We start from the raw sequence: 14,685 nt of genomic DNA, 5'->3' as shown, positions 1-14,685 counted from the left end.
TAAACATCCTGTTTCATATTTTCTAGATATATTCCATACTAACATGTAAACGTACCATTTTTTAAAACCTGTCTGTTTACATCTGGTTTAATATTTTCCTTTTACATAAAAGAAGTTATCCTGAGGTGTTGTATATTTAAGTGAGTTCTCCAGAGGACTAATGAGCTTTAATCTTCTGAATTTTTTTGAAAAATCTTTAAAATTTTTTTAAGATTTAAAAATCATAAAAAATATTCTAAAGTTTTAAAACTTTTGTTCATGGAAATCTTTCTTTCTTATTAAACACTGTATGTGGTAATCTGATTTTAATTTCCAGTGACAAAGGGTCATTGCAGTTATTCCTTTAGAATCCTTAGGAGCACAGAGTTTTGTTTACCTTTTTTGTCCCACTAGTCAGCTGCACGTTCCTGTCTGGTTAGTCTCCTTAATTTCTCTCCATTTTCACCTGTCACTGAGTGTTCTAGCCGCTTTCCTTTCCTTCCATGGAGCTTTTTAATGTGAAGTTTGCCAAGACTGTGGGGGACCTGGTTTTTGGATCAGAATTGGTTTTTAAACTTTTCAGTGCTGCATGAAGCTTTGGACTGAAAGACTAGTACAAGGCCTATGATGGCTAGGCTTCTGCTTAGGAGCTTGGTCATCCCTCTTCCCTCAGTTTTGTCTAAAAGGCAAACTATCAGAGAGGAAGCACACTCTGCATTCCCTAAGTGCCCTATACCACAGGGCAGTGGTTCTCAAACTTCAGCATGTATCAGAATCACCTTAAATACATATTGGACTGCTGGAACTCACCCCACATTTCTGGTTTTGGAGGGGGCCCAAGAATTTGCATTTTGAATGAGTCCTAGGTGATGCCGATGCTACTACGAACAGCAGCCACAGGGAACTTCACTGTCATTAATAATTTCCACCTTCCATTTCTGCATTTTGGAAATGTGCATATTATCCAACAATACTGTATAATGTTATAACATACTTGTATATGTTCTTATAATAACAATGTTAGATGTGTGGCTATTATATAATGTATGTAATGGGTGTGTGTGCGTTCAGTCATGTCCAACTCTTTACAACACTATGGACTGTAGCCCGCCAGGCTCCTCTGACTGAGATTTTTCCAGGCAAGAATACTGGAGTCAGTTTCCCTGCCCTCCTCCAGGGAATCTTCTTGACCTAGGGATCAAACCGACGTCTTTTGCCTCTGCTGTACTGGCAGGCGGTTTCTTTACCACTTAGCCACCTGGGAAGCCGAATGTATATAAGTATATTAAACCATCATAATACTGCAGGCCTCACCCTTATGACCTCATCTAAACCTAATTTTCTCCCAAAGGCCCCATCTCCAAATGTAGTAACAGTGGGGATTAGGGTTTCAACATATGAGCTTGGGAGTGACACAGTTGAGTCTGTAGCAGCATCTTATAATAACGTGTTTCATTACATACACACACACATAAAAACAAGAATATTGTTTTACCTGTGCAAGGGTTTTGTCTCATAACTGTCTCTCTTAGGTCTTCTGACATATTACTGACCAAGTCATCTTCAGCTGCATCTCCAGCAATAACTGTATAAATACAGTGGGATATATGGTGGTGTGTTTTTTTATTTTTAGAACTATATTTTAAGCTCTAATATAGTATTTTCCCTTTTAGAGTGAACTTGATACTAAAAACTGTGGTTGTTTATTTTTCTGTAGTTAGATTGCCCATCCTTAAACATATTTTAGTCTTAGGTCACTAAACATCTGGTGTTATAAGTCTCTAGCTAGGTGTTGACATAAGACTAACAAGGTTATGTTCACCTGCATCTCCAGTAGTGACTGTATGAACACAGTCATGCCATTGCTTTTGGGCTACTTGATCACTAGTTATTTTACATTTTAATTTCAGTGGGGGAGATATATAGTTCTCCAGGAGACAAGTTTCTTTCCTTGTCTACTAGTGAAACATTTTAGGACTTCTCACCACCATTTCCCAATCCTAACTCTTTGTCATTTCCCTCTTTTCCCACTCATTCTTTTAGGAATTGGGACTTCATTCATGTTGATGTATGGCAGAAACTGTCATCATATTGTAAAGTAATTATCCGCCAATTAAGAATACAAATAAAAAGAATTAAGACTGTATCATTTAAGGCTGATATTAAGATCTAGAAACATTGTGACCACTCGAGGTCTTTAATGACATCTCTTCCATTGCACCATTTTACATAGCAAGTCTGAAGGAGGTACTCCTGAGTTCAGAGTTCCACGGAGACTGAGGTAGAACTTGTATTTCCTCACTCCTGGCCTAGAACTCATGCAGTTTATTTCATGCAGTCATGTCTTTGTGTATATTGCATCTCAATTCTTTAGATTAAACTCATTTTGAAGAATTTTATGATGTGTCGTAGGAGAACTCACATTCTCACAGGTTTTGTATTTTTCTGAGTTTTTCAATGCATTTTTTCTGTTTACTCACAATTTTACCACAACAGATATGAAATTTTTAAAAAAATTTCTGCCATCAAGAATTTTATTTTTGCTTCTGTAAAATTGGTCTTTTAAAATTTCTAGAAATCCAATTTTCTTTCCTTGTTTTATATAACTCTGTACCATTCTGTGTTCTGATCAAATTTGCATGAAATATGTTTCATGATAAATTGAGCAGTTAGCTTGTTGAGTCTCATTTAGTAAAACCTATTTACCTTAGACTGCTGCTGCTAAGTCACTTCAGTTGTGTCTGACTCTGTGCGACCCCATAGATGGTAGCCCACCAGGCTCCTCCATCCATGGGATTTTCCAGGCAAGAGTACTAGAGTGGGTTGCCATTTCCTTCTCCAATGCATGAAAGTGAAAAGTGAAAGTGAAGTCGTGTCCGACTCTTAGCGACCCCATGGACTGCAGCCCACCAGGCTCCTCCGTCCATGGGATTTTCCAGGCCAGAGTACTGGAGTGAGTTGCCATTTACCTTAGACTATATTCAGGTTATTGACATTTTTTTATATGGTGGCATGATGTTAAGATTTCTTTGCTTTCCTACCTGTCTGATCCTCTTCCATCTTTACATGGGCACATCCTGTGGCTTGTTCTTCATCTTGGGATTCCTGTTGTGAGTTTTCTGTTTTCTTGTCTCCCAGAATAGCATCCAACTCAGTAAAAAATTTCATGCTTTTAGCCATGCCTAGGTCTCTAGCCGTTCTTACAATCTTGTATTCATGCTTTAAGTTTTTGTACTTCGTTCGGCACTGCTTCCAATCTCTCTCAATTCCAAGTTTCTGAAGCTTGGCAGCAATTTGTTCAAATATCCTTTTATTTCTCATTGTTCCCTCTAGTTGTTGTTGTATTCCTTGATCAGACCAGATGCCTATTAGAGCCCTGACTTCTGGTACAGTCCAGTGTTTTCCTCCTTCATTTGCTACAGTTGGAATGACAGTTGGATTATTAGGGGGTTCCATTATTGCTGTAGAGTCACCTGTATTGGGTGGGGAGGGAAAGAGATATATGGGTTACATATACCAGACAAGATAAATAATTGGATGCAGTATTACTAAAGACAGTAGTTTTCTCTATGGGAGATGGAATGCAAATTGTAATATAGCTTTTGTCTTAAACTAGTTGGGAAATCAAAGTACAGAACGTGAATCTGTTCCTTATTGTGATGGTGACTGACTTTAATAAAGTTGTGTTTTTAATTAGTTACATCTTGATCATCTTTCTTCTTTAGCATTTCTTTCTCTTCCATTCTGCTCCTTTAGTATGTGGGATTAATGTCCCACATTATATAGTGTATAGTGAAAGTTGAATATATAATTTTGTAATATTTACTTCTTTAAAGCAATATAATTATATATAAAACAGCTTGTTGAAGACAATTTTTCCATAAGTGTGAGCAATTTATCTCCTCCCCATGCCTTTTCTGTATCTAATGATTTCCATTTGCTCCATGTCAGAATCTCCTGGGGAAGCCTTTATAAACCACTGCCCCCATCCTTTATCCCCAGATTGTGATTCTAGTGTGCAATTCACGATTGAGAGCCAAGACTATTCATGAATGAAGGGTTTAGAAGAAGCACATTAATAATTGGTGCTTCTTAACTCTTTGTGAAAATAAAAGATGTCCCATTGGTTAAAGACCAAGTGCCATTTTAAGTGAAGTATTATATCCTTTTAATGAAAAGAAATGTGCCAGAAATTTCATAATGCATTAGGCAGAATGTATCCACTTAGTTATAAATCCTTTAATAACTTTGTGTTAGATCTCTGCACAGTTTTGCAACTCATTTTACGATAATGTCATTTCTTGACATTATATTGGATATTTCACAACCATATTATTTTACTCAGATTTCATGTTTAATAAAAAGGTGGTTTGGACCTCAGTATCTATAACATTAGTCATTAAAAAAATATACCATAGTATTTACCTGGGTACAGAGGTGTTTTATTTTGTGCTGTATTTAATGTCTTTGTTTTAAGATGGTTTTCATCTTAAATATTAATTTAATTTTAAGATGTTCTTATTTAAAAATTTTTTAAAGTTTTAAATTTAAGATTTTTTCATCTTAAATCAAGTGAGCACTTTTCCTCACTTGCATTAACTTTCAGTAAGAATTTATAAGCAAGAATGGGACTTATGTTGACTTTTTGTTGAATAAAATCATCCTTGACTTCATTATGGATTTTGTATTTACTTTCAAATGTAAAGTTCTACTTTTCTTAGCCTCCAGGATAGCTGAAGTCATATGCTCACTAAATATTAAGTACCACACTTACTATGTGTAATTTTGGCCATCAGATTCCTTACTATATTTAAAGCGTAAAGACTGGGGATTTGAAGCTAATATTTCCAAAGTATTTCTACCAGGAAAAAATCACCCATTTTCTCAGATTTGATATCAGTCTTACTTTCCAATTTGATGTAGATCATTTTCATTATATTTTTGAGCAGCCTATACCATGCCTACCTAGTTCCATTGGTCTGACTTGAGAAACCAGAAGTAAAGGATTTCCGGAGATGTCTTCCTTGTCTTCTGATGTAACTGACATTTTGCCTGAAAAGAGAGAATTCCTTTTAGAAATAAGTGCCAAGGAAAATTAAAATTGGATTAACAACTGATAACGCTAATAGTTTTAGTTGAATATGATCATATTCATGAAGGATCATAGATTTATGATAGATGTTTTTTAAAATAGTGGTATAATATGGTTTAAGTATCTATGTATATAAAGAGAAATCTAACTTCCTCCATTCTGTCCTGACATTTTGAGCATCCCCTAGCATTGAAGTTTCTGAGGATGGTCGCAGTTAGTTTTCAAGTTAAACTATGTCTTTAAAGTGAGATATTTTTTCATTTTTCTATTTTAGGTGCCTCAACATAGTAGGCCCTTTAAGTGATACTAGTAATGTGAAAGAGAAATCCTGCAATGTGATAAAATAAAAGAACCCTGCCAACCTTAAAAGATAAAGATGTCCCTCCTTGATTATATCATTTTCACATGTTTTTCTGCTGCTGCTGCTAAGTTGCTTCAGTCATGTCCGACTCTTAGCGACCCCATGGACTGCAGCCCGCCAGTCTCCTCCGTCCACGGGCTTATCCAGGCAAGAATACTGGAGTGGGGTGCCATTGCCTTCTCCCATGTTTTTCTAATGCTGTTTACTGAGTAACAGAATTAGCATTATATTTTACATGAATGAGATCAAATGTTAGGTATGATTTTAATATCATAAACATTCATTTAAAATCACTTTACCATTATAATTACAAGGTATTCCACTAAAGAATAAGAAAAGGAATACTGTTTATCATCTTACAGATTATATTGGGGATTCTTATATTAAAAGAGAAAAGTGAAAAATAAGGGAAGTCTCAATGATTTCAAGTGGCATGGTGGTTTAGTCGCTAAATTGTGTCCCACTTTTGCAACCCCATGAACTGGGAACCTACCAGGCTCCTCTGTCCATGGGATTCTCCTGGAAAGAATCCTGGAGTGGGTTGCCATTTCCTTCTCTGGGGAATTTTCCCGACCCAGGAATCAAACCCAGGTCTCCTGCATTGCAGGCAGATTCTTTACCGACTGAGCTACAAAGAAAGCCCATAATTCAATTAAAGTGGCATAGTTACATAAATTTAAAAGGGCTTCCCAGGTGGCATTAGTGGTAAAGAACTCACCTGCCAGTACAGGAGACAATAAGAAACATGGATTCAATCTCTGGGTTGGGAAGATCCCCTGGAGGAGGGCATGGCAACCCACTCCAGTATTCTTGCCCTGAGAATCCCATTTGGCAGGGGAGCCTGGTGGGCTACAGTACATGGAGTCACACAGAGTCAGACATGACTGAAGCGACTTAGCACAAAGCACATACACATAATTTTAAAAATTGTCATTTTAAAATTGAGTTTCACAATTATTTGAGGCTAAGTTGCAGTTAGGGAATGTTTTTGATTTAGTTGGGAATATGGAAAATAAAAATCTTAAATTACATAAGAACTCTCTTTAGAGAGAAGAAGAAAAGATACTGACATCCTCAGGTAATTTATCGGCTGAGCTTGATGAGAACAGCAAGGAAAGGTAGGGCTTACTATTCTTTTATCTGCTTTAGGGCCTGCTTCTGTTTATTGAAAAGGTCTTAGAGCTGCACATACAGGTGGGGGCAAAAAAGAAATCTCTCTCTCCACTTTCTTCAGGAAATCTTTTTCCCTCAGGTTGATCATTCCTAGCAAGAATCCCAAAATTGTACGCAGGGGACCCACATGGTGGAGATTTTCGATCGAAACCCTTAAATCATTATTCTTAATGCATGTGTATACAGTAAGAAAAGGGAAAGAGTGGAAATTGGTCACTGAAGGAATGTGATACAGCAGCAGTAGGCCAAAGGTATTCTGAGATTGAGGATGATTGTAGTTTTTAGAAGATGAAGCCTCTTAGAGTCCTTTCCCAAGGCTTAGTCAGGCTACCTGCTGCCTAACGAAAGGGACCAGATCCTCTGTCCTTGAAAGAGGACCCCTTGCATGAAACAGGTTGATCCCAACAGTAGAAGATACACATTCACTTCCTTGCCTTCTTTTTACCATACATCAATAAAAATTCTGCTGGTTCCACCTTAGAAAAACCAGAAGATGTCATAAATGAATCAGAATTGGAGAAAGAAGGGCTCTCTAAGCCTTAGAAGGGCTTCCCTTGTGGCTCAGCTGGTAAAGAATCCACCTGCAACGTGGGAGACCTGGGTTTGATCCCTGGGTTGGGAAGATTCCCTGGAGAAGGGAAAGGCTACCCACTCCAGTATTCTGGCCTAAAGAATTCCACGGACTGTATAGTCCATGGGGTCACGAAGAGTCCGACATGACTGAGGGAGTTTCACTTCACTTCACTTAAAGCCTTAGAAAAGAAGCTGTTTGACTGTGTTAAAACTTTTGACTTTTGTGGGTTAAATAAAAATCAGCCAAAATTTTAAGGTGAAAGGTCGTCATGCAAATTTTTCTAAGACCTTAACTGACATAAACTGTCAGTTCATAAAGTTGAATAAATATATAAAAAATGTTCCACAGCACTTTTAATTAAACAAATGCAAAATAAACAGTTATTGATTGCATACACTGTTATATGTGACTGTATTTATTAGATTAGCGTAGTAAGTAAATAAGTGTTAGTTGCTCAGTTGTGTCCAACTCTTTGTGACCCCATGGACTATAGCCCACCAGGCTCCTCTGTCCATGGAATTCTCCAGGCAAGAATACTGGAGTGGGTTGCCATTCTCTTCTCCAAGGGATCTTCCCGATTAGGGATCGAACCCTGTCTCCTGCATTGCAGGCAGATTCTTTACCACTGAGCCACCAGGGAAGCCCCAGATTAGCATACTCCATTATTTATTAAATCAGCAAAGTCTCCCCCTCCCATCCCCCGTTCTACAAAAGGGACAGTTTCATTGTTAAAGTACAGTTCTTTTGGAAAGAAGTTACTTTAGTAATATGTTTCAGAGTAATCATACCCCACATGTTGACCAGAAATTGAACTTCTGATAGTCTGTCCTACTGGGATAATTTTAAATTGGGTAAAAGATACTTGGTTGTAGGAAATTCCCTGGTGTCCCAGTGGTTAGGCCTTGGCTCTTTCACTGCTGGGGCCTGGGTTCAGTCCCTGGTTCGGGAACTAAGACCCCACAAGCTGTGCAGCAGGGAAGAGGTAGTAGATTATACCATATATAAGAGGGAAATGACAGTAGATAGCACAGATTTTGACACAACTGAACAATTCAGCACACACAACAGCACAGATTCTGAACTGAACAACTCTGCCCTTAAAAATAGCAACTCTGGGACTTCCTGGTGGTCCAGTGACTGGGGGACTGAGTTCTACCCCAGGTCAGAGAACTAGATCCCATCTGCCGAAACTAAGAGTTCACATGCTGCAGCTATCAAAGATAATGAGTGCAGCAAATAAGACCTGGTGCAGCCAAAATAAATGAATAAATTTTTTTTTAATGAAAACTACTACAACTCACTGTTTAGCTCAAATGATGGTTAGTGTTTTGTAGCATTGAAGTATTTTTTAATTAAGGTATGTACAATTTTTTAGACTACATATAGTGTAATATAAATTTTAGATGCACTCAGTTCAGTTCAATCTCTCAGTCATGTCCGACTCTTTGCAACCCCATGGACTGCAGTACGCCAGGCTTCCCTGTCCAAAAAGTTTGTATGACTTGGCTTTGTTGGGATATTTGCTTTATTGCAGAGATCTAGAACCCAATACACAAAATCCTCAAGGTATGTCAGTATTTAAATCATTTAAGCATAAATAATTTAACCTATCAAATCTATTTGTTTTACTTTCTGTTAAAACGGAGATGTTCCAAACTACTAATGACATTTTTATCAGTTACTAGTATTTAGTGCTTTTGTTTATAAATTTAGGAAAGTGGGAACATTAATATAGAGCAGAAAGTTCTGTCTTATTTTGGCGCTGGGAAAACAACAGTTGAGCAATACATACATATTTTTTTCAGTACTCATAAAATTAAGATTAAAAATACTTTCAGAACCCAATCCATTTTCCAAAAACCATATCAGACATGAGTAAGGAGCAGTTGGCATTAACAGTTGGTACCATTTTAATGTGTTTGTTTTTATTTTACAGATCTTTTGAATGGTGGCATTATTTCAATTATTTTTTAAAATTAATTTTTACCTTGTGCAAAATAGCATATACATACAGGTCAGTTGTTTTTCTCAACCTTGCTATTTCAGGTTATATTTATCATATGGACTCAGAAGTCTGGTTCTCTTACGGTTTGTTAGGTAAAAACAAAAGAATGGTACTTTTTCTTTTTACCTTCGGTGGTCACTGGGGCTGTACTTGGGCTCAGCGTTGCCAGGCACCTGTCATTTGCATCTTCCTCTGTTAATGGTGTGGCAGGTTCATACTGCAGGATGGCATCCAAATCATGGAAGAACTTCATAGTTTTAGAGCTGTCTCCAGAGTTGTGGGCATATTTAACTGTTCTGTATTCATATTTGAGATTTTTGTACTTTGCCCGGCACTGTTTCCAATCTCTGTATACTCCTAGTGCTCGCAGCCTTTTAGCAATGTAAATAAATATTCCTTTATTTCTCAGTGTTCCATAAAGTTGTTTTCGTATATTTTTTTCTGCCCAGACACTTAGCAAAGCTTTAACCTCTTCCTCAGTCCAGTGCTTTCCTGCTCCACTCTCCATGTTGAAAGTGACCTGGAAATGATTCACTATTTCTAGCCAAGGTTTTGTTTCCTAGGAAACCAGACGGCTGGTTGTCAATAAGCTGTGAAGCGCTGAAAGGATCTAGTTTAACTGGTTCAAGCTGCCCTAGGGGAGTAACTTGAGAAACTGCCAAATAAGCAGGCTTCCTGATTAAAGAAGCCTGGACCTAAAAGATCCCTAAGGTTACTCATTTCAGCTTTAAAGAACAAATTACCCTTGAGACAAAAGGGAAAGAAAACCTTTTTTGTGTTTGTTTATTTCTAATTTACTATACGATTGTTGATTTTTTTGCTTGCTTGTTTTGGAAATGGTTGGCAGAGGTTCTTTCTGCCACAAAGGTTTGTGACTAAGGTTATTTTTTCCCCTCTGATATGAATCACTTAGTTCTTCTGACTTTGGTTAACCGAAGACCACATGATTTCACCAAATAAATTAATCTTAAGTCACAAATTATTCAGTTGTATAGGATGTATAGTATTATGTATGTCTGTTTTCAGCATAATAGTTCATAGTATTTAATGCATTGGTAATTTAGCAAAATTACTTCACTTTTAATTTTCTAGATTTTTACGTTGCAAATGCATTTAATGTTGTAGTTTCTCTTGTCATTAAAATGTCTATTATAATTTTAGAAAAGATGCTTTCTACCAAATAAATCATGTTAGTAATTGTTAATGTATATATATACATATATAGTAGAGATTTATTTTTTATTTCTACACTGATACATGTTTTTTGGAACAAAAATTTGTTAACAAACATCTAGTATTTACTGCACTTGTTCAGAACTACTAAAAATTGTTAAGCAGTGGAGCTTTTAGTTTATCTTTTGAGTTTATACTCCACTGTGGTGCAGATCCTTTAAAGTCTTACCAGTGTGTTACCCTACTGAGCTAGAAACCTAGCTTCTGGCTTTCTCTGTATCCTCACCTAATAGCACTAAGTCAGGAAATGAGATACAGAGTGCCTGATCAGCTTAGGGCTTTTTGAAGCAGCATTTGTTTTCTGATGAAAAAAGAGATAGTTATATGTCAGAAGAAATTTGGGAAGTGCAAAAAAGCAAAACAAACAAAAAAATTTTATGATTCCAGTACCCACAAACATTTTACCTGCTATTTTATTTGGGGCTTTTAATTTATATCTACATACTCAACCTTATTTAGAGGTCACCTATTACAGAGGTTACAAGCACAAGGTCTGAAGTCAGGTTGTCTGTGTCCTAAACTTGGCCATGCTGCCATTCTCTGTGTGATACTGGATGAGTTAACTTTGTTTCTCTAGTGTTGTCCTTATCTATAAAATGTGAATAGTAATCATAGTTACTAATTCCGTTGGACTGTTTTGAAAGCCTAATAAATTGGATCATTCATATGCATGCTTAAGACAGTGCCTGGCTTATTAGTCATAACTCAGTCTGATCTGCTCTTCTAATCATTGTCATCATCATGAGCAGAAGTAGCATTTAATGTGTTGTCAGACTTGAGTTCGTGGATGTTATTGAGAAAAGTATGTTCCATAAGATTCATTAAGAAATGTATCAATGGGGTAAATTTAACAGTTTGACACCTTTTTATATTCACAGGGGTCAGGAGAGTGCTGGTATTGTGACCAGTGATGGAAATTCGATACCCACATTCAAAACACACAAGGTATATTTAAACATTGACAAGCGTTGATGATAAAAGTAACAATAGTCAGAAGACAGCTAGTATATGGTGGGGGGGGGACTTTGAATAAAAATAATTTGTATGTAGAAGCATAGTTGATCCTTTAACAGTATAGGAACATATTTTGTGTGTCATATGTATTATATATAGTGTTCTACAATAAAGTAAGCTGGAGAAAAGAAAATATTAAAATCATAAGGAATAGAAATTATAGTACAGTACTGTCTTTGTTGACACAATAAGCTTATGTTGACTTTTTATAATGTAAGTTGTCAGTATCTATGTTAGTATAGTCTTAAGTTGGTACAGAACACTGTAGATGGTACCCGTATTGCTAACATAGACCTCGAAAATGAAAAGATAATGTGAAAAAATTCCTGTTTAGGGTATAACAGTTCATGCATTGATAACAAAGAAATAGCAATATGATTGCTTTTTGGTTGCCTAGCCTATATACTAATAAGTGAATTGTTATAAAATATCATTACTTTATGCCAGTGTAAGGATGGGCTATCCACTTTAACACCAGTCTTGCACATAATGTTCTACACATCGACTGCCTAGGTGACAGTAATGGTACTGACACAGAAATGTCCATATGGTTTTCACCATGTAGTCATTAGATTTTCACACAAAGCCTCTCACACATCCACAATAAGATAACTTTATTAACTGTATAATACGATGATTAATCACTGTTCATTAAATTGAAGTGGGTCATCATAAAGTTCTTCATCCTAGTAGTCACCCTTCATAATGAGTAGGCTGAGGAGAGGTTGGTTTTGCTGTCTCGGGTGTGGAAGGAGATGGTGGAGGTGGGAGGGGAGGCAGGAGAGGCAGGCACCCTGGGTGTAATTTGCTGGATAAGTCATAATTTCTGTCTCACTCACTTGCTTTTTTACTTCTCTAAACATGTTTCTGTACACCACCATCCTTCTACCCTTTGCTTTAGCTTAGTGCCCATAGAAAGGCCTATATCGTAAAATAAGTCAAAAGCAGTCTTAAACAATCAGAACCCTTCTGCTGGACTGTCTGATGTCAGTTTGTTTTCTGGCACTGCTTTCTTCATGTTTTCTTCCTCATCACCTGGCACTGGTTCGAAAGCACTCGTCTCCATCAGATATTTTTAAATTTTTGCCATATCCAGAATCCCTTTCGTGATTTCCTTGATTAGTTCTATCGTAAATCCTGTGACGTCATGCACAACCTCTGGACACGGTTTTCTCTGGCATGGATTTATTGTCTCCGGCTTGATGGCTTTTACAGCTTTTTCAGTAACAACAATGGCATCTTCAGTGGTGTAATTCTTTCAGACTTTCAGGCTGTTCTTTGTGTTGGGGTTGTCTTCCATGGCACTGACAGTCCGTTCCGTAGAGTACCATGTGTAATGAGCCTTGAAAGTCCTTATGATCCTCTGACATCGAGGCTGAATTAGAGATGTCGTGTTTGGGAACAAGCAGATCGCTTCAACCACTTGGCTTCAACACTGTCGAACTTATGGGGTTCTGAGTAGCCAAGGGCATTGCCCAATATCAAAAGAACGTTAAAAAGCAGTGCTTTACTGGCAGGGTACTTCCTGGTTTCAGGAATAAAGCATCAATGAATGGTACCAATCCAGAAAAAGAGTTCATGTTGTGCAGGCTTTATGGTTCAGTCATGAGTTAGAAGACTAGCAGCTGCTGTTTATCCTCTCCCTTCAAGGTTCAGGGGTTCAAAACCTGTAGATAAGGGCAGTCCTAATTATAAACACTACTGCATTTGCATAAAACCAGAGAGTTAGTCCATCCTTTCTGGCCTTAAATCTTGATATTTTTTAACCCAAACCTCTCCCTAAAAATCTCCAGCCATCCTTCACTGACATTTAATTCTCCAGCTTTAGATCCTTCACCTTCCTTTTGCATTGTCATCATTTAAATAACTACACTTTTTCTCAAATCTTATTAAATACATATGCCTTTCTTATAGCAATCCTGAACCCACCTAAGAGCTGCATTTTCAATATGAGATAAAAGAGCGTTTCACAAAAAGTACATAGTGTTTGTGCCAGCTAGTATAGCTACAACAATGGTTTCATGTGTTTCCCTTTCTTTTTTTTTTTTTTTTTTTTACAATGGTCATTATGCTGGATTCATTTATCTTGAAATGGCAGGGCTGCCACAGCTGTAGGCCACAATCTACAGTAGACCTCAAGCAATTCAACTTTTTCTTGTAAAGTCATGGCTTTACTTCTTGAGAGCACTTTCAGTGTCACTGGTGTCACTTTGTATGAGTCCCATGGTGTTACTCAAGGTTTACAGTATTGCGCTAAACACGAAGAAAAATACTCAATAACTGGGAGAGGAGACTTTTCACTGCAATAAGCAACCTGATGTAGAGATGAGTGGCTCACCCAGAGGTGATTAACATCAGATGGCATACTTGCATTCAAGTGGATACTTGGAACACTTGAATTCCCCACAGTATTAACAGGAGGTGGCTCCAAAATAATTTCAGTAGTGCAGTATGGACTACGGTTCATTTTATGCAGTTACTTAAGACTGCACCCTTATGCTTGTTTACATTTCTTGAAAAAGCAAATAGCACCAGTTATGGTTTGTGTTTTTTGTGTGCATAAGCTTTGATAAATGTTAACATTTTATAATAGGTTTCTGTATATTTTTATGGTAATAAATGATAAAATAGATTAGTATCTACAAATATTTTATGCATCCATGACATACTCAGTTTCTTAAATTTTTTACTGTAGGCTACATGGCTTACTGTATTTTTATATCATTTTTAATCTCCAAAAATTTTTTTCTGATATATTTATTGGAAAAAAAAAATCCATGAATAAGTGGACCTGTGCAGTCCCAGCCTGTTTTGTTCAAGGGTCAACGTTTTTATTTGTTCTTCTACGGTGCATTTCTCTCCCAGTGATAATTTGCTAGATTGACTCAGATAAGTTATCCTTTATTTGAATACTTTAACACATTTTGAATTTTAAATTATAATTTAGTTGATCATAGTTGACAAATGTTACCTCTTAGTACATCTGTTCTTCAATGTTTTATCAAGAAGTATCCTATGAAACAGGTGACTCAGTAGGCAAAGAATCTGCCTGCAGTGCAGGAGACTCGGGTTCAATTCCTGGGTTAGAAAGATCCACTGGAGAAGGGGTTGGCTACCCATTCTAGTATTCTTGCCTGGAGAATTCCATGGACAGAGGAGCCTGGAGGGCTATAGTTCATGAGGTGGCAAAAGAGTCAGACACAACTTAGTGACTAAACAACAATCTTACGAAACAAGCATGATTAATTTTGTTA

The 14,685-nt window shown here is 37.0% G+C and overlaps 2 protein-coding genes across 4 annotated transcripts in view; one reads left to right on the top strand and one right to left on the bottom strand.

The window, feature by feature from the left end:
• LOC102182773 (multifunctional protein ADE2) overlaps positions 1 to 14,685 on the bottom strand; it is a 63,542-nt gene that overhangs the window by 31,377 nt on the left and 17,480 nt on the right. For 2 of the 3 annotated variants that reach the window (XM_018049486.1, XM_018049487.1), the window contains exons 1-3: positions 9,311 to 9,707; positions 4,945 to 5,031; positions 3,021 to 3,452 (exon numbers count right to left, since the gene is read on the bottom strand). In XM_018049486.1, coding sequence (XP_017904975.1) covers positions 3,021 to 3,452; positions 4,945 to 5,031; positions 9,311 to 9,692 — 901 coding nt within the window. In that variant the 5' untranslated portion in view covers positions 9,693 to 9,707. Of the gene's footprint in view, positions 1 to 3,020; positions 3,453 to 4,944; positions 5,032 to 9,310; positions 9,708 to 14,685 lie in introns of those variants that run through there. The other variant, XM_018049488.1, reaches the window with a different exon arrangement.
• Positions 1 to 14,685, top strand: part of PPAT (phosphoribosyl pyrophosphate amidotransferase) — a 36,872-nt gene that overhangs the window by 13,303 nt on the left and 8,884 nt on the right. Inside the window, exon 2 of the mRNA XM_018049489.1 lies at positions 11,296 to 11,362. Coding sequence (XP_017904978.1) covers positions 11,296 to 11,362 — 67 coding nt within the window. The remainder of the gene's footprint in view (positions 1 to 11,295; positions 11,363 to 14,685) is intronic.

Source organism: Capra hircus, chromosome 6 (genome assembly GCF_001704415.2).
Source record: "Capra hircus breed San Clemente chromosome 6, ASM170441v1, whole genome shotgun sequence".
NCBI classification, from domain to species: domain Eukaryota; kingdom Metazoa; phylum Chordata; class Mammalia; order Artiodactyla; family Bovidae; genus Capra; species Capra hircus.
Note: the sequence above shows the minus strand (reverse complement) of the source record. Positions and strands in the feature narration are given on the sequence as shown.